This window comes from Necator americanus, chromosome II (assembly GCF_031761385.1).
Source record: "Necator americanus strain Aroian chromosome II, whole genome shotgun sequence".
NCBI classification, from domain to species: Eukaryota; Metazoa; Nematoda; class Chromadorea; order Rhabditida; family Ancylostomatidae; genus Necator; species Necator americanus.
Window position 1 is genome coordinate 15,942,966 of NC_087372.1, and position 20,795 is coordinate 15,963,760.

At 42.8% G+C, this 20,795-nt stretch overlaps 2 protein-coding genes across 3 annotated transcripts; both read right to left on the bottom strand.

Moving 5' to 3' along the window:
• Window positions 1–4,620: 4,620 nt before the first annotated feature.
• RB195_017991 (uncharacterized protein) lies at window positions 4,621–6,394 on the bottom strand (the record flags this gene model as incomplete). The annotated part of the gene is made up of 3 exons (XM_064185217.1): window positions 4,621–5,016; window positions 5,171–5,535; window positions 6,229–6,394. 3 exons carry the CDS (start codon window positions 6,392–6,394, stop codon window positions 4,621–4,623), a joined length of 927 nt encoding a protein of 308 aa, XP_064041098.1.
• Window positions 6,395–14,647: 8,253 nt separating this feature from the next.
• RB195_017992 (uncharacterized protein) lies at window positions 14,648–20,571 on the bottom strand (the record flags this gene model as incomplete). Of its 2 annotated transcripts, none has more annotated exons than XM_013441004.2 (18): window positions 14,648–14,760; window positions 14,824–14,909; window positions 15,117–15,214; window positions 15,575–15,667; window positions 15,785–15,880; window positions 16,018–16,152; window positions 16,212–16,336; window positions 16,413–16,567; window positions 16,996–17,138; window positions 17,217–17,342; window positions 17,402–17,474; window positions 17,570–17,728; window positions 17,786–17,943; window positions 17,996–18,148; window positions 18,244–18,423; window positions 18,479–18,672; window positions 18,834–18,955; window positions 20,081–20,571. In XM_013441004.2, the coding sequence occupies 18 exons, from the start codon at window positions 20,569–20,571 to the stop codon at window positions 14,648–14,650; spliced, it is 2,700 nt and encodes an 899-aa protein (XP_013296458.2). The 2 variants fall into 2 exon arrangements, with proteins under 2 accessions (XP_013296458.2, XP_064041099.1); XM_064185218.1 differs by having other exon boundaries at window positions 20,081–20,526.
• Between the last annotated feature and the right edge of the window lie 224 nt (window positions 20,572–20,795).

Sequence of the window (20,795 nt, forward strand, 5' to 3'; positions counted from 1 at the left end):
GTTGGAGTCTCGCTCTGTACCATCGTCGATCTTCGCACGCTGCTTACTCGCCGCATTCTCCTCTCAGTTGAGACACGCCTCGCTTACCTTGCCTCGGTCGCCTTGTGCGCAGGTGCTCGTCTGCCCCCACAAATACTGGTATAATATTGCCAAATGTCTCTACTTGTTGTTCTTCTTGTTGTTTTTAGATTTGCATACCTAATTGTAACTTGGAGTTTGATGGTGGATAGTCTTTGTTCTCGCCATCAATACGCGTTCTCTCGTTCAGATATTATAACATTGATTAAGATCACGTTGTATATAATGCTCTTCACTGAGCACTCCTCACTAATAAAGATACTTGCCTCAAACTCTTTGCTTTGCTCGACTCAAAATGGCTTCACCTCTCCTACAATTGCATAGGCGGTTGCTGTCAGGCTAAAGATCACCCCGCTACTTTCAACCCTATACGCAATTGCAGTACAGCTCACTTCGTTTTGATCCGAGTTAACTGCTCGATGACACCTTTGTCACTACGTTCCTAGAGCCGAAGTTCCACCTAACAAATCTGAGACGTTCGGAGACACTTAAACATGTAGTCAACCAATCGCAAAAGGGGTTACGGAGGAGAACACCTCAACCACTGCGGGCTGTCGTCGTCGCCTGCTTCTGATAACAACATTATTTAGAATTAGTAATAAGGGAGAACAACGCGTAGTTTTAAAAAAATCAGAGTTCAGTTATCAAATCACAGAAGACATCCAAAAATCTTGAAAATTCGAAAATCATATGCAAAAATTGTTGCGTACATACATACGTAAGACTCCAGCCGTCAAGCTTTCACTGTCAAAGTAGCAAAAGTAGATCTAAATCTAACTATATCGACAACTGCCTGAAGCCGTTGTCAAGGACGCTTTAACAGTCACAAATAGCACTTTGAAATTACCTCACAGTCAGGTATTTGTCGTATTTCATAAATGTTTTGGTAAATTTACAGAATAATAGCAAAAAAGACGATAAAATTCGTCATTACCCGAAGGATATCATCGGCGAGCTAACTATTAATGAGCCGAGGAATAAATCGTGAGCGTTTTGTTTAATGTAAAAAAATGCTTATGAAGAAAAAGATCTCAAAAAATATAAGTGCTACTCGATAGAGTAGTTTCAGTCTGCAAAATACCTCTATTTTGAGATTCCGATAATATATTTGTTTTCGTTTTTTTTTCTTATTATTAAAATGGGCTGTCAAGTGGACAAAATGGAATATTTTTGACACCAGGTTTTCTGAGTTAACCGAAGTGATACAGTTTGTGGAATTTGTAGTGTGCATGGAGCGTATTGAATAAGGCAGGAAACGTTTAGAAAAGAACAAAGTACACTTTGTAAATATGAAAAAAAAACACAAAAAAAAACATGGAAAAAATCAAGAGAGGCACCGAAAAACTAATGACTGATGTGATAATATTGACAGAAACGACGGAGAGAATAACGATACAGGGTGTATTGCTAATTAATTGCGATATACTTTTTTTCTTTTCGAAACAACCAGAGAAAATGAATTTCTTCTCAATCCGCGACAATTTGGTTGATTGGTGTGTGTGATTTGCTTCCGAGTTCAAAATTCCTAATAGTGGACTGCGAAGACAAACTTTTTTTTTTAAAAAAAAAAATGATGAGAGAAGTCTACAATTTGCCGACTACATAAATTTTAATCGATTAAATTGCAAAATATAAATACCTCATCCAGAACAATTGACGTCACAACCAAAAAAAAGAGCCAACGTTCTGAGTATTGAACGCAGTAGAACGCCTTACCAATTAATGCAACCCCAAGGACCTGTAGATCAAAACCAGAAAAGTCTCGGTAAAAGAGATGTCATGCTAGACCGTTCTTTTTTATTTTTGAACCAGCTTAAAGGCAGTATACCACGGATCTGAGGTGGTGCGGATTTCAGATGGAGTATTCGTGGAGTCGTAGATTATAGAGACGAGGTACTTCTGCTCATCTCTCCCTACATCTTTGCAAACAACCACCTCCAGAATACTGTTTTGTACGACGCCATCTATAGCAACGCTCCATCCCTTGCGCCGCCTCCGCCCTGCGATTCGTCGAACATCAATTCGGAGTGCACCGATAGGCAGTAAGGGACGCTACGCGTGCAAGGGTAGCACGCTGCAACAGAAGGCATCGTACAAAACAGCATTCAGGGGCCGGCTGCTTGTAGTGATTCAGGGACAGATGAGCGGAACCACCCTGGTATTTATAATCTACGACCCCATATACGGATAATCCACCTGAGATCTGTACCACCCCAGATTTGTGGTATGCTGCCTTTAAGCTGGTCACGGCTATGCACCCTTCCTTTTAATTCATTTTTGGACCATTAAGCGTTCATTCAAAAGGCCTCCAAAGTTCTGCCAGCGTCAATTTCGTGTTCGTATGGGATCGTGGCATTCTGCGTTCAAATGTTCCATTCCATTTAGGTGTTCTTTAATACAAAAACAAAGTGATCGCTCTGTGTCAACAATGTATTGTTTCTGTGTTTTGCAGCAAACTAGCTGGACTATAAGAGACTATGCGTCGCCTTCCTAGACGAAAGGTCTGTAACGCTCTGCTCAAGTCTCGCTGTCCGATAAGACCTGACCTACATAGTACATTAGTAATGTAACCTTTTGTATTTGCGATCCGTTGTGCTATGTTAACCGCATTGATCCGTTCCTGGGCATAAGATGTCACGACCGTTCTAACCATGTCTCTAATAATTGATTTCTCGATATTCCAAAGGGGAGAACGGGGAATGGATTAATGTTTTCATTACTAGGTTTTCGAAACCATCGTGTCTTCTGTTCACCGTTGCACCAATGCATTTTTACGTTAAGACAAGACATCCTATTCTTTTTGGGCTTCCCCTGTGCAAACCGTTTTTGTGGGTGCTGGTTTAGAAGCTCGAACCAAGTATTCGTCTTTCCTTGAATGGTACACATAACGCATCGAACGTTATACCAGGATTCAAGTAAGGTCGAACCTTTAGGTTTCTCCATTTTCTCCACCTAATTGCTGAGATTTGAAAAAAAAAACGAGAACCCTTTCAATTCCGCGTTCTATGACGCTTTTCACATTTTCCTCTTAATTGCGAAACGCTCACGCTTCTGAAGCGTAGGTCAAAGCAGAATGAACGGTGGTTCCGAATAGATGAGCACGGGGATGAATATTCTTAGTCCTCTTTACTTCTTTCTCGATGCTCTTGAATGCTCCCAAAACCGCTCGTTTTCTTCTGCCCAGCTCGGAGGTCAGGTCGTTCATCATGTCGATTTCCCGACCTAGATACACATAGCTGGAGCATTTGGATATGTTCGTTCCGTTGAGCGTGAATGGGGTATCAGAAACCCTTCCGTTCCTCCTAAATATCGTCTTGTCTAGGTTCAGCTGAAGTCCGATCTTTTTACACGTTTCATCAAACATCTTGTAATATCAAGCACCTGATTGATGCTTGATGTTACAAGAAAGATGTCATCAGCGAAACGAAGATGGTGTAAATGCCGGGCATCAACTTTCACTCCCCTGTTATCCCGTTCCTTCCAATCCTCGCCACGGATGCTGGCCGAATTTGATGAAACGTGTAAAATATTTATATATTTATGAGGAAAAGATGGGTTTTTCATACCCCATTCACGCTCAGCGGAACGAACATATCCAAATGCTCCAGCTATGTATATCGCGTTCTCGAGAGTGGCAGTGAAAATTTTGGGTGAAATTGTGTCACCCTGACGAACCCCTCTCTTCACGTCGGTTATGACATCGTAGAATGAGGACTTTGGTCGTGAATTTGCTTTAGAGCTAACAAAGTATCTTTATCTATGGAGTAGGGACGCCTTGGTTGTCCAAGGCATCCATGACCGCTTTGGTCTCAACTGTATCAACGGTTTTCTTTAAATCGATGAAAGTGAGACACAGCTGCATCTTGTACTCTTGTGATACTTCTATGAGTTTTGAAGCAATCAACTATTATGGTCAATCGTACTGAACCCTTTTCGAAACCTTGCTTGCTCGCATGGCTGTCCTGCATTTAATGTTTTTTCTATGTTGTTCAGGATTACTCTTGTGAAGAGTTTGTAGATAACAGACGGTAAGCAGATTGGACAATAGTTGCCGATGTCTTGTGGGTCTCAGTTCTTATACAAGAGCACGGTCTTGCTAGTTTTCCGTTCCTTAGAAACCTTGCATTCCAACAGATAACGAGTGAAAAGCCTCGCCAGTGTGTTGATGAGGACTGACGGTAGGTACTTCTAAGGTTCTGGCTGGATTCTGTCGAGACCGGATGAACTACGATTTTTCACCGACATGATGGCATTTCAGACTTCGGAGGGGAGGAATTTTGGGATGACGTATCCATCTTCCCTCAGATAGTATAGAATTACCTTTTCCATCCCTCTTCTCGATGCTGTAGTTGTTCCATCTGGGCTGTGGAGAACAGTCATTGTTGTTTTTCGATTAGCAAAGTTCCGACGGGTGTAGCGAATGCCCTGTCTTGCATCTGCAGCTTCAGCCAACACTTCTGCTCTCCTCTTTTTGAGGTCTTTCTCTATCGCCTCTCTGCAAAGCCTTGCAAGCTCGACCGTGAACTCTTTCTTGCTTGCAGCTCATGCAGTTCCACGCTGACGTATCAGCTCCAGAGTTGTCAAAGACAGGCGCCCCTTAGTGGTTTTCAAACTCTTCGCTTTCTTCGTATAGTGACGAAGATGTTCTACAAGCCGTTCATAATCGTCGTCAATGTTGTCCATGACGGCATCTTCCCAAAAGCCGACAAGCAAAACGAAGAGCTCCCAGTCGATAATGGTTTTTGGAGTTTGTGGCCTTTTCTCTTCTCCATGTGAAAGAAAATCTTTCTCGAAGAAGGCGATGGTCCGATCCCGTATAAAACTTGGGTCAACAGCGAAATCCGTCAAGCAAAACCTTTTACTGACAATGATGTGGTCAATTTCATTATGATACCTTCCATCGGGTGACTTCCACGTCCAGCGTAGAGAGGAGGGCTTCTGGAATTGCGAGTTCCCATAGATAGTCTAGTCGTCATGATGAACTCAGAAAGCCACTCTCCTGCTCACTCCATTGAAGGCTGTGGGTTCCGATGTGAAGTTCTATAGGCGTTCTTCTAGGGCCAATTTTGCCGTTAAAATCACCAATTATGACCTTGCAGAAGGTATGATCTTCTCTGTAGAACTTTTTCAGGTTCATATAGAAATCTTTGACTTCTTCTTCGTAGCTTGATGTTGGGGCGTAAACGACGAAGATTTTCAAAGCTGGTGTTGAACCACATCTTCTCCTCCGTAAACGTACGATTCGGGTTGTAATTTGTTCGAAAGAGTCGATGTTTACTGCCGTATTCGTGTTGACGAAGACACCAACTCCGCAAACCCCTCTACTGCCGCATGTTCCTAAGAACAGTTCCTCTCCCGTGTCATACACGGCGTTCAGTGGGTGGCGTCGCCTCGTCTCATCTCCGATGACGTCGTACTTGAACTTTCTGCCTTGTCCATGTTCGACTGTCTTTGAATCTTGACATGTTGAAACGTAGTTTTTAATTGACTTTCTTGAGCTGTAGCCAAGTTTGGTATTGATCTTCCCTTATTAAACAACAGCTAACGTTTCGGCGTTATCACCTTCGTCAGAGCCTGGAAAAAAATCAAAGCTATCTGTGAATCTCAAGCGCCACATCACCTTACAGAAAACTAAAACAAACAAAACAAGAAACAACTACGTCACCAATAGATGAACTAAAACAGCAGCACATCAGCTAGTGCTTACCTCATTCATTAGATCTGGTTACGCAACAGACCACCACGTACCACAAATATGAGTCACAAGGATTTTTTGTAAGGACCCCACGGCCCGCCTCGCAGATCAAAACCTGCATAGGTCCTGATATGGGGATAGTTTGTTTGTGATCCCAATGCACTCGTCCATCATGTTCATTTTTGGACTTTTGGCGGTGATCCAAAATCCCTCTAGTGTTCTGCATGCAGTGATCTCGGACCTGTAGGATAGTATACTAACTTCTACCTCTACTTCGGAGTTTGGATGACATATTCTACGGTCTGCTCCGAGCGGGGTAGAGAGTTTAGATTTTGCGAGTCCATCTAAATGCTCGTTGACCCTAATACACAGTGGACCTCCCTTTTATCCTATATAATCGTCACCGCACAACCTGCACGTGATACGATATATCACCCCTGATACCATGCAATCACCCTTTCTGCCGTGAGGACAAGCCACGCAGCTGGGAGTTGTGCAGGGCCAATCATGCGCACGATTACGTATCAGTTGGAGAACGGTAAAGAGGGTCCCGGCGGATTCTCCGCGAATGCCTCCGAGACATAACGTGCCCAGTGGATATGCCGGCGGATACGCGAGCATACCTCGAAGAGGTCACGCTCCAGTCGTTCATGAAGACGCAGACAACCGACTTAGATGTTCTTCTAGCCACTGAAACGCAGAAAACTGCCGAGTTACAAGAAAATATGCAAAGAAGAGTGGTATGAGCTGTCGAAATTACCGAATAAGTCAAAGAATAATAGTGTTAGATAGAAGTACATGGGATTTTGAATAGTGTTCTAATAAAGAAAGGGAGTGAGTTTGTCTTTACATCAGCTTCAGAAAGTCTAGAAATCTTACGAAATTTGAACTCTTTTTCTTCCTGTAAGTTCCAAGAAGTTCCAAGAAGATACAGAAGGTCCCTCTGTCCAGAAATGTATTAGGCTACAAAAAAAGCTTGGGAGTTACAGGATAACGATAATTCTCATTACCGTTACTTTTGAAACCTGAAATGTTCCGTTCTAACGAAAATTTTTATGCACGTAATTTGAAGCTATTAGATACATCCTTATCTCATATTTCACGTGAGGTTTTCTCTTGCTTCTGGTACGATTACTAAATTGAGATCACCTCACGTGACAAAATTGTAGTGAATGTGTCTGATTCTCCAAAACAACTTAGTGGATAGTGAATTATACCCTAGCCGGTGATGCAGCGTATGATTAGCGGTAGGTAAGCAGAGTCAGCTATTTAGGTGCTAACGAAAGTGAATCTCTATAGGACACGCACCATCACTAATTGCTCTGACGAGGCATGACTGGGGCATGCTCAAAATTCCGCCGGGACCCCCTTTACACGCACCCGTACCAGTTGACCCTTGAGGTTCCATGGAGGTATTTCCACAACCCTCACTTCATTCTTCAAACCCTCTTTCGAAGACAGGTCCGTACCGCTCTGCTCACATTATCAGATATGTGAGGTAGACTCGAAGATCAATATATATATATATATATATATATATCTGGCTCATAAAGCGCTATAGGTTGGATATAGCCACTTTATGAGCCAGATTTATAGAATTTTATAAAATTTGTGGATTTTTTTTATCTTCGAGAGGGATGTCTCGCTTGTCGAATAGCACCATCTCCAGATGAGTACCAATTGGATATAGCCACTTTACGAGCCAGATTTACAGACCATGTCTTCTTCTGGCTACTCGATGCCACTCTTGTCGCCGTCCTGTACATGTTAACTACAACAGTTCTTTTCATTTGGCTGAGATGCGCTGAAATGCGGTGGATTAAGATGTGTTTTGCTACTGGGTGCCACGCAGTCTTCCATATCCCATTCTGCAAATAAATGCACACATCCAAGAAAGCCAGCCAGTTGTCTATCGGTCTCTCCGTTGTGAACTTAATGTGCGGACACTGCTGGTTGAGAAGCTTGAAGCGCGTGTCTAATTCTGTTTGTGTTGAGCAGACCAGGCAACAATCATCCATGTAACCAATGGTTGCAGTGGTTTGCGGTCTATTATAGGCTTTTCGATCTTGGACATGAAAACAATGGCGAGAGTGGGTGCTAGCCTTTGTCCCATAGCTGGGACCTCTAAGTTGTCGGTAGTACTGTCCCGACCACCGGAAAATAGAGCAATTCAGGCATTCATTTGTCATTATCTGTGATTATCTGCCTAATGCTCAATCCATTCTTGTTCAATGAAGTCTGGCGCTGCGTGAGCAGTTTGTGAACACTTTGCATCGCTACATCGTTTGAAACGTTCGTATAGAGTGATGAAACGTCGAAGGACTCTATTACACATTCACGCTCAAACGAGGTGCTGCGAAGATGTTTTAAGAAGTTGTTAGAACCAATGCTTAGGACATTGTATAGAAGGGTCTGTCGGTGTCCACATGGACAGGGACAGCAGCTGATTTAGGATTATGTTGAGCAGCCAGGAAATTCTATCTGTGGGGACCGCGATACCACTCATGATAGGTCTCACTTTAACGTCACGTTGATTGTTCGAAGCGAGACCATTTTCAGAGAGTTTGCGAGTTTTGACTAGCGTGTATAGGACTGGACATGCTGGTATCGGTTCTTGGCTTGCCAGATTATCAGATCTTCAATGACCGCATCCGATGCAAGCGTCCGGGCGTTTTAAGTACATCTTAGTCCTTTTCCGTTTCGGTAGCTTACATAACTCCTGCAACCCTGTCTTTCCTGGCGCTTTCGTACAAGGCTTTCTTCCGAAATCAGGAAATTCTTTTCTATTACTGTATTTTACATAAAAAGTTGAAACCCATGGGCAGGTTGCAAACCTCTAGTCCGGAGAGTTTTGAGAGAACGTCGCGCTGTCCCGGAGTGGATAGCTGGAGATTATTTTTTGAAGGCTACTCCAAACTGCCTCCTTTGCATCTCCCAGTCACTTGATTGCAGGCTTCTGGCCGGACCGACGTGCGGGATACGGTAGTAGTATGAGCCGATCCTGGCACAGCAGAAACAGGGAGTCCATCCCCTGCATCCATCTGCGTCTCTTGGCAGGTACAAGGTGGCTTTTAGTCTGTGATTAGCCCCTCATCCCCCACCTGGGGACGCGCCACGTAGCCTCGCGACTAACCGGTTGCGTTCCCTCTAATGAAGGAGATCCGTGGTGGAATGTTATATAAGCTTCAGAAATACACTTAACGTCCATTTGTATTTTTCGCTTTCAATAAAACGCTCATGACACAACCAATTTTCAATCTAATATATTTGTAATCAGCATCTTCGGTTATACTCAATAGCCAAGTTTCGCTCATTTCCACTCTTTACAAAAAAAGAGCTCTATTCTCCTTCGAGGTTCTGCCTCTTCTTCGTCCCGCCTCGTTCACAATAACCACCTGTTTCAGAACTGTTGAACATGTCATCGTCCATTTGTTCGAATGTTGTCTTCAAAGCTTTGCTCCACACCACTTCGATGTTTCGCTTGCGCGAAGTACGGTGCGACAGTATGGCGAGCAACACGACATCTGCACAATGGAATGGTTCGACTACCCAAACGAGATATTTTAGGTAGGCTTGGTTATACAGCGGTAGTAGGAATTCGCGTCTGACGAATGAAAACGTGAACAGGACGATTAGGAGGAAATGGGTGGGGCTACGCTAATACTCGCAATCTACACCCCGAATTCTATAACTGCTTACGAAGACATCAACATGTTCAAGTTCGTGATACGCCGCCGTCTATAACAGGCGTTCAATCGTCATAACTTGTTACTGGTCAAATATGGTTCAGGGATTTCGTCGAACGTCTACGAATGCATCCCGCAAAGATCTGCACTCAAAGTCAGGATTCTCAAAGAATTTTTATCCTTGGCTTGTTCAATTCTACTTTCACCCTACGAACCGGATGAAATGAATTGCCTGTTGAGGAGTGGAATGGATTTTCGACAAATTGCAGGCGGGTGCGGGGCGCAAGGTCGGCGCTTTGCAGTAGAAGATGTCATAGAGAACCGCATTCCGGAGCCGTCTTTTTACAGCTATGCAGGGAAAAATGAGCGGAACCACCCTAGTATTCATAATCTGCTACCCCATATAGGTACACTCCAACGAAAATCCATACCACGCCAAATTTGTGGGGTGATGCCTTTAATTAAATTCGAGTATCACGGCTCCTTCTGCTCCTAATCCTGTTGCCGTCGCACGTACGACATAGAAAATATGCACTTTAAATCCACTGCCGCCGTAGCGGCATGTTTGCCTTATTTCAGCAAGAGTATGTTTGGTTTATTTCAGCACCTCCAGATAAAAATAATAAAATTCGTTGTTACTGCGGTTTTCTGCACTGTATCTTCACATTTTGCTTCTTTTTTTTTATTTCACGTATTACGGAAAGGGAAGAAAAAGACTGTGTCGTATGTTCAAATAGAAAACAAAAGCAAAAAAGACGCGAGACTAGCGAGTTTTGTGATACTTGCTATGGCAAGCCTCGAACGCATATGGGTGACTGCTTCCAAAAATATAAATAAACAATAAAATAAAGGAATAGGTCTGGTTAACTCTTGGGTTGACAAATTCGTAGCGAGAAGGTAAACTCAGACTTCGTTTGAACGCGCGTGCCGCCTTACAAGGACTTCCAGGGGCCCGCTGATGTGCCAAATCGTGTTTTTACCCTCCCAAAGAGGGGGTGCTTCGTAAGAGAGATGATCGTAAACGAGTGTGCAGTGGAGCAGTAGGTGAATGGAACATAGCATGATAATAATGACAAAATATTAATAACCAGTCTGAGGGTCCGGCTAAAGCCGGACTTCAGACTTTCTGTATTGTTTGCTTCGCTCGCCTTCACTAATCAACGAAAATTAATACTAGTGTTTTAGTTCTATGAAATTGGACTCCAACAATCTTTCTTCCTTTTTTTATATTATAACTATAAGCGAAATGTTTCATAGTATTCTTTCTAAACGCGTCAGTTCCACATTTGGAGTACATTCGAAGTTCAGCTTCAAACACTCCTTATCAATATATTATAGACAAAATTTAAAAGTATCACGCGAAATATGGGTTTTTCTCCTGTTTTCTATAAACAGTTATCAAAGAATGATGTTTCGGCATAAAATGACGTGAAGGACATCATCTTACTGATAAAGATAACGTTCCACGTCAGACCACATAAACATCTCGCTACTATTTAAGCACCCGTTTGCATGCGTGTTTCCACTTTCTGAGAGCGGCATGCTACCAACTTGAGCCGAACGAAGAAGGAAATGAACACACGGAGGAGTCATACAGGGTGTAAAGCAAAGCGCCCGTGGCCACGGCTTTGAAACGGTCCCCTTCTACAGGTATCTGGCGCCGGTGGACCCGTCGCACCCCATATAATGGCTATTTGGCGCGGGTGGACCCGTCGCACTCCATATAATGGCTATCTGGCGCCAGTGGACCCGTCGCACCCCTTCTACAAGTATCAGGCGCCAGTGGACCCGTCGCACCCCCTTCCACAGGTATCTTGGCGCCGGTGAACCAGTCGCACCCCTTCTACGGGTATCTACCGCCGGAGGACCCGTCGCACCCCATATTATGGCTAACTGGCGCCGGTGGACCCGTCGCACCCCCTTCCACAGGTATCTGCCGCCGGTGGACCCGTCGCACCCCTTCTATGGGTAACTGGCGCCGGCGCACCAATCCGACACCGCAGGACCTGTCGCAACCCATTTTATAGCTATATGACCGTAGCGCACCTATCCGACGCCGGGTGGACCCGTCGCATCCCCTTTTTCGAATTTCGTGACAGACAGAAAGACACACACACACACACACACACACACACACACACACACACACACACACACACACACACACACACACACACACACACACACACACACACACACACACACACACACACACACACACACACACACACACACACACACACACACACACACACACACACACACACACACACACACACACACACACACACACACACACACACACACACACACACACACACACACACACACACACACACACACACACACACACACACACACACACACACACACACACACACACACACACACACGCACACACACACACACACACACACACACACACACACACACACACACACACACACACACACACACACACACACACACACACACACACACACACACACACACACACACACACACACACACACACACACACACACACACACACACACACACACACACACACACACACACACACACACACACACACACACACACACACACACACACACACACACACACACACACACACACACACACACACACACACACACACACACACACACACACACACACACACACACACACACACACACACACACACACACACACACACACACACACACACACACACACACACACACACACACACACACACACACACACACACACACACACACACACACACACACACACACACACACACACACACACACACACACACACACACACACACACACACACACACACACACACACACACACACACACACACACACACACACACACACACACACACACACACACACACACACACACACACACACACACACACACACACACACACACACACACACACACACACACACACACACACACACACACACACACACACACGAAGCTCGTTATTATATATAATGATAATATCAATAATATTAATCAATTAGATGCGTTGCAAAATATTAGATTAAGCTAAATATTTTTAATTATATACACTACAAAATATTACATTACAAAGTTTCAGAGATAGGACAGTGACGTGGAAATGGAAAATTAATTTCTTCATTTTCTAGAAGTTGTTCCAAATTTCCATTCTTTTATTTTATAAACTAAAATTAGCTGTTAATGGTGTTAACAACAAATAAATAGTATAATAACTGTATTTTCTGCCTTATAAAATATGTGACTTAGGATTAGGATAGCATTTGTAACGAAGAAGTGCTGGAGTTGCTTGTACTAATGAAGACGCTTCGGCAACTTTTTTTTTGCATAATCTGCAAATTAAGTTTGCATAAAAGCACATATTATTCCAGCATGAAATTTGTTCAGTCGTAAAATCTGGAGATGTAGTAAACCCCCAGCGAATATAATTCTATATTCGCTGGGGATTTACTACAGAATATAACTCATCGAACGATGGTTTTGTTTGCCTATGTATGGCCTATGTTCGGTTTAGGTCGTACAGTGATCTGCCTTGATCAGCAAGTGCTTTTGCCAGAGCTTTTGCAACGAATCGACTAAGCCAACGCATCCTGCAGTCACCTAAATTTCTGGCGAAGTAGGATGGGAGGACGAAATAATTCAATTAATTTCTGCAGGTTACCAATATTTTGCTCCCCTCGAACCTCTCGCCGAGGTGGTGTACCAATTTTGTGTATGTATGCTCTTGCATATGGAGAACAAAAAGTACAATCGAGTGAGAGCATGTACGATATTTTTGGTCGTTGCGTTTCTTCACCTAGTTCAGGTGACAGAAACTGTAGATCTCATTGGAATTTTCTTCTTTATCAACTGTATTCGCAATTATTCGTACACGCCAGCCGCACTTAGTTTCGTGTCGTTCTTTGTTTTGACTATAATGGGCATACATTAATTAGGATACCTTAAGTAGTGCGTCAGAATTGTGATACTGCCTTTATCTTACTTGTTGGTTCTACATAATATACCGTTACGTTTTTTGTCGGACTAAACCGAGAAAAGGAGTTCAATACCTACTCAACTAAAATATCAATACAAAACATCATAATTGTCCATAACTGAAATAATGGTTGACGGTTACCACTTTTTGTCTCTTCTTTATTTCGCGCGATGTTTTGTGACAGGAAATCTGAGAGGGATAAATCTCACTTGTTCCTTCTATCACAAGTTGCGACGAAGGTGAACGGCTTAACAGCAGCCAAGAGAAGTACAATCATAATCTCAATAACACTCTTAGTTGGAATTTACAGGGGAATATTCGTGATGCGAAAATATAGCGATGTTCGTAATTTCATGTTGGCTCATCTGTTTCCTCGTCACCAATATTTGCCGAACAACTGAAAGAAGAACAAAGCATCGATGCCAGAAACCACATCGTACATTCAAATAATATAAATTTCAAGTACCAGAACTATGGAATTCTCGATATTAGTTCAAACAATCGGGAAAATGTATCAAAACGTAAGTGTTCATTATATAGTGCCTTAGGGAATGTTCACAGGTCATAAGTAATAGTGACTTGGTGATGATTCACGTACCCACTACTCACATAATGCTGCAAAAATAATTATTCGGGTGAGAATGTGGAATGGCCATGTTTCTCACACTAGAACCCTACTGCTCTTTCTAGTAACATAATCCAGAGAAATTGTATGCACATCGCACACTTTACCTTGCAACGCATATGAACAAAGTGCCATTCAAGGGAGTTGACTATGCATTGAGGGTCTGAGAGAACTATGAAAGCCAGAAAAAAATAAAAACAGAAAATATTCATCTTTTAGTTGATAAAAGAGCTATGAAAACAATTCTAAAGAACAACCAAAAGCCCGCCGTGAAGACTATGGGTCTCCTACCATCAACAAGAAAACTGAGTAGGAAACCAAACATAGTGGTCAACATAAGTAACCGAAACCAAAACAGATAAAACCGGCGCCAGTAAGGCATACAAAAATCATAGTGACCGACTAATTCGGCTAGGTTCGGTGAGCTCCTAAAAGTTGATAACGAATACACCAAGCTGCTGAAGAGTAAGAGAAGCAAGGAGAAACTCATCGGACGTGAAATTCCCACAAAATTGCGCGCTGACATTTGAGGAGAAACAAATGGAGGAAGGGATGTCCAATTTAATCCAGCTCTTCTTCTCCAAGGGGTGCTAGTGTTTTCTGAGTATCTAGAGCAACCATAATTTGTTCCTCAACCAGTTCGTCCGCTTTCATGTTGTCCGTGTCCACACCACCTAGAATGAAATACAAAATACTAGCAGATAACTATGGATCTCAAATTTCACAACAATAAGTACCTCGAAGAGAAATCCTGAGGTCTTTTTGAGCAGCAATTTTCTTGAGGTTTTTCTGACGGATTACATCAAACGCTGCCATTATCTTTCTGGAACGGATTTATCTGTTGTAATAGAAGTTTGTGCTCAAAAATTCGCAACAAATAGATAGATGTAAAATTCTTGAAGCTGATATGCTATCCGCACAAGCATTAAATTCGAAATTCGTAGTGAAAACGTCGGTTATTTCTGTCATAGGCGCTGATACATTTCGATAATTCTCTTGTTTATAATGATAACCAAAACTGAATACGTACCGTCTCTTTTCCACAACTTCTTGGCTCGCTCGGTTCTTCTCCTCATTATCTTCACGCTCGAATCGAACCGCTGTCTTCTTAAGGTTGTTCTTGATTTCCTGAAGAAAACTACTCTTCTTCGACGAGTACACCTGTGGTAAGAATCATGCTGACACAACCATTACGGTTACCATTTTAAAGAAATTACTATTCTTAATAAAGCTTTCTTCATTCTTCTGCAACAATATAACGAAAGCAAATGAAGAAGAGCTCAAACACCTATAACGTAACTCATAATAAGAAACTAAACGGAAAAGGGCTGGCAATATATGATCCTATTCAATGCCAACAGCAGAAGTTAAGACTAACCTAACTTCTACAAGATTCGTTCTACCACGTGTGCCTCTTCACATCTACTTTACCTCTTACTGTTCACTATAAAAAGGTAACAGCCCACACAAAAGGAGAAACGAAGAAACCTTCAACTTTTGATCGCTGAGTTTTACGGGTGGTCGTGGGCGCCATTTAAATTGAGATAGCCTTTCTAGACCTTTCCGACAGAGTTCACGTCCCTAAAAAGGCTACATCAAACCTGCAAGTTTACAGAATTACTTCCCCAAATCAAGAACAACTTGACAACTACTGGACAGATGAGTGCATACATTAATTCGAGAAATATTTAGACGAACCTGGAAAGTGTATAGTCGGAAACCTAAATCAGCTCCCATTCGCCCGCCCAGAGTGGAGCACGTAACGAAGTAACGACCTGTCGGATCCCAGTAACACTGAAAGCAACACATCGTAACGACAACATTAAAACTATCTTTTGATGATCTTCATAGAGCTAGTGACTTGAACTGCTGCAACACAGCAACGACGATGGAGTATAAAAGCAGTCGATAAGAAAGGAAGTATCAGTAACCTTGTTGAAACCTGGATGCTCAACAACGTTGGTACGCTTCGCCTCTTGAAGAGTGGTATCAACGAACATAACGTTTCCACCAGTAGATCGTTTCGCTAAAACAGCCAACCATCCCCCGGCAGGAGCCCAGGACACCTAAATCGTATGGTTTTTAAGGAAAAATATAAGATGACCCAAAAATACTACTAAATTACCTCATTGAATTGAACACCAGCATCAAGCTTGCTCATCAATTTCGGCGCGTGGCTGTTCGCTTCAATTCTATAGACCAACGGGGTTGCTTTCGCTTGATTTCCAGTTAATACGCAGAATTTTTCTCCTAAAAAAAAACAAAAGTAGTGTGTTTATAGAACAACGTCTCTCAAAATCGGATGAATTATGGCTCCACTGCTTACCATAAGGTTGCCAACCGAAATTTATGAACGGTTCAGGGAGAGGCAAATTCATTAGAGAAACGTCCTTCTTATCAATTTCGAAAATTTCTATGTGATACGTACATCCACCAACGTACTTAACTTCACCACCTTCCTTCATCTGCTTCTTGGAGTATCTGGAACAAATTCAAACGAGTACATGCAAAAACAAAAAGATGGTACAAAAACTGGCAAGTTTATCTGACGTTTTTGAAGCAATTTCTATCTTTGTTATAAATATGATAGCTTGCTGTACCACAACATCTAAGATTAAAAGCAAAAGAATGGAAATAGACACAGGGAGAATGGGAGGTTCAGGCCCACTAAGGTCACACTCTTCCAGGATTAAAAATAGCTTTTGCAGGTCTTTTAAGCATTTGCGGTCGTGTGCGATACATTTTCAACAATAATTTTCAAAAAACCAGAACAGTAGTTGTCGCACATATTCACCAAGTTAAACAGATAACACTGTCCAAATAGAAAGAAAAATAGAAGCAGTTCTAACACTTCCTGATAGAACGTTAAAAAAGCTGCTTCAACCTTCTTCAAAACCTAAAAAGTTCACCTCATCGTATAAACTGCAAGACGCTGCCCACTCTTCTGCCAGAACATCTGTGCATCAGCGACGTTATAGATGCGACCAGATCTCAATCGCTGCTGGTTTGGCATTTGCACAAGACCAAATTCAGCAGGAAGTGAGTCAGTGCACTAAAACCAAACGGACATATAATTCAAAACAATTGCACAATGGATTAAAATATAAATATATAAATAAAAATAAAATACCTCAGCATAATACGAGATTATATTCGCAGTAGGACTCCATGAAAAAGTCTTGATATTCTCAACTATTATATGACGGCGATCCACCAACTTGAAGGTCTCAGTTTCAAACACAGATATCCCATTGATCTGAAAAGGATAACACCGTCAGGAACGGAATACGGAGAAAAGGTGTGGATAGCTCTCACTTTCTTCTCCTTTTCTAGTTTATCCTTCTCAGGAGCTTTAAGGCAGGCAAAATATTTCTCGTCAAATGACCACCTAGAAGCAATTCAATAAACACGTATGAGCCAACTATCGGCTTAAAAGGAGTACTTTTCCACCAATATTTGACACAATGCGATTTTTCAACTTACTGGAAGAAAGGCCAGCACGGAAGTTGATCTCGATTTGTGAGAGCGTAGAGAGAAAATCCCTTGAGCATTTCGCCTGTGACGACATCCCAGATCCGCAAGCAGTTTTCGTCGTCACCCCAGTGGTTTTTTTCAGCAGTTTCGGCATAGGTCACCAAATAACTAGAGAATAACAATGTAGAACAATGTGTAATAAGGGAGATGAAAGCAACATCTAACGTTTCACAAGGTGAAAAATCGATGAACTGCACGTTATCGTGTGCAAAACGTTGAACTCGCGAAAACTCCGGTCCTCCCCAGAGAGCAACACCTCGCTTGTGGATTGTGGTTAAATACGAACCATGAGGAGACCATTTGAATACAGTGTCCGTCCACGACTGAGACAATATACAATCTCTTATATCGATCGAAATTAGTAAGATTGCTTACCGGACGTTCAGCTTTTCCAGGGTCACCAGCGATTTCGGGATCATGACCCTTTATATGCCAGTAGCATGCGACCGTTGGAACACCATCCTTTTCGTACTGCACAGCAAACTGGTCTCGGCATCGCGGATGTTGCATCCACCACCACAAATCTCCCTTAATAAAATGCAATTTTTCAGTTGAGAAAGTAATGCTAGAGGCAACTTCACACTTGTTTTCTAAACAAAATAAAACATGACGACGTGACGCACCACATCATTGTACGGAGTAGGTTTGGGCGGTTGCCAATTCTCCTGTGGCCTTTGGAAGTGTCGAGCCTCGTTGAAAAGTAGGGCAGAGAACACATGATTTTTGTCCAACTTGTACCCATTAAGAACTCCCTTCGCATATTCAGCTTTGATTTTGTCCGGGAACTCAATAAAAACGCATCCCTGGACATAGAGCGGTATGATGACCAAGCAGAAAATAAGGATAAAGGAAACAAACCTTGCTTCCTCCGTCCTCAGTGAGTGGGAAATGTGCCTTGTGGTCAGGTTCTACATTTGTGAACACCTTCGTTAGCACTGTGCGGAGTTTTCCAACTCTTTCCGGCCCAACTACAGGGATTCCAAAAATAAGTAAACACGACTCTTCGTACTCATCTCGGGAGGGTTGCTGACGCAAAACGTCCATCACCAACTCTTAAAAAGATACTAAGCTAGAGACCTAGACAGTATGACTACACCTTACTAGTGCACTTTAGAAATCCTTTCAAGGTGATGATTTCACTGAACTGATCACAAAACATCAAGCATGGATGAAAAACCACATCTCTTCCTCGGAAAATAAGATATTCGCTTACCTTCATCAGCGATGTCATCAACATAATCCTCGGGATCGGAGAAGCTGGGTTCTTCTTCATTTTCCTTATTGACATCCATTTCAACCATTTTTCTACGAACTTGAGCAGTTCTGCTGTCTCCCCTAAAACTGAAACTAAGGAAAGCCTCCTCAGACGAAAACGTAAGTGCAAAGTCGTCAAGTACTTCCACAGGAAATCACTAGAACATAAAATATGCAACAACGAATCCCCAGAAGAAAACACCTGCAAGGTTAGTAGATCGAAAGTAGCAAATGGAAATGTGTGTAGCACCGCGTTAAAATTGAGAAGATTGACATGAAATTGCAGACCTTCGGGTACACAGTAGGCGGATGACGCGAGTGATTGCGGAGTTAATTTCACCGCATTTGTGAGCACAATTCGTCAATGTTTTGTTGTTGGACTGCCTGCTCATTTAAATTCACTTTCTTATTTCATTGTCAGCACACTTGGTAGTCCGCGGCCGATGGCTGCCACATTGGCTCGCCTCCACAGGTCAATGCACAGGCTATAAATGCGTTGGTAGAACTCAAACGATTCTGAGTTGAAATTGGACAGGATGGCGCATCCCAAGCGGATTGATTAGCGCTACACACTTTACATTCAGTAGATACGCTACGGTAGTTCTGGAACTCCTATCTTTCTCATGGGACCAGAAACGTAGATGGCATTCGGTTCAGCTTGGAAGCCCCTTTTCCCAAACTACTCTCTAAAGTATGTAACGACAGTCATCGCGGCGCTGACGACTGGGCCTCACGCGCTGCTGTCAACTGTTTCGGTGGTCTTGAAGCCAGTTGCAAATATCTACATGAATTCTAACACAATTTACCTTTTTGGAATATTCAGACCTAAAATAATCCAGTAACAACATTATACACATTATGTAATTGATGCTAACATCCTCAAAGTCGTTGATTTTTTGACATAATCTTCGTTTTTGGATTTTTCTCCGGTCAGAGATAAATTGTATAGAGAACTTTGCGTGCATTTTGTATTCAGTGATTATTACTAACTCCAATCATACTTCACTATTTCCACGACACTAAATCATAGTCAATCAATCAGTGAGAATTTTGTAGACGTCAGGGCGCAGCGACGAAATATCAGGGTGTTCGGAAATATTCAGACCTAAAATAATAATAAAATATCTGCCAAAATACAGCAACAACATTTTATTATTTGACGAAATAATTTCCATCAACATCGACAACCTTCTGACAACGTCTCACAAGATCACGGATTCCTTTGGCATAGAACTTCGGCGACTTGGAGGCGAAGAAAGCCGGAAGGTCATTTTCGAGGTGGTCACGATCATCGTAGCGCTTCTCTTCCAGGTGATGCTGAAGCGATCGGAAGAGGTGGTAGTCGCTCGGGGTAAGGCCGGACTATATGAGGGGTATGATAGAACTTCCCATCCGAGCTCCACAATTTTATGGGAGGTCTTCTTCGCGATGTGAGGGCGCGCGTTATCGCGCAGCAGGCGAACGTTGTCGAGCTTCAGGTGCTCCTTGTGGATCTTGTCGGCTAGTCTTTGCAGTTGAGCGGAGTAGACTTCGGCAGTAACTGTCGTGTTGTCCGGCAGCAGTTGGAAACGGTAGATTCCATGAACTCTCCACCAGACGCTCAGTATGAGCTTCTTGTCATGGATTTCACCTTTCACAAAAGGATCCGGCATTTCATCGCCAGCGCACCACGCACGTTTGAGGGTGCGGAGCAGCATCCATATAAAGATGTACCGCACACCTTCATATGGATGCTGCTCCGCCAGATTCTTCAGTTCGTCGAACGATATTGCAGTCAGTTGATCAGAGCGAGGCTCATCTTCGAGTTACTTGTTCCTGGCTTTAAAGTGCTGGAACCAGGCGCACAGACTGCTCAGAAAGGGCTTCAGTTCCGAATACTTGACTTAGGTTTCGATGGGCTTAAGCAGTGGGGTGGCCAGAT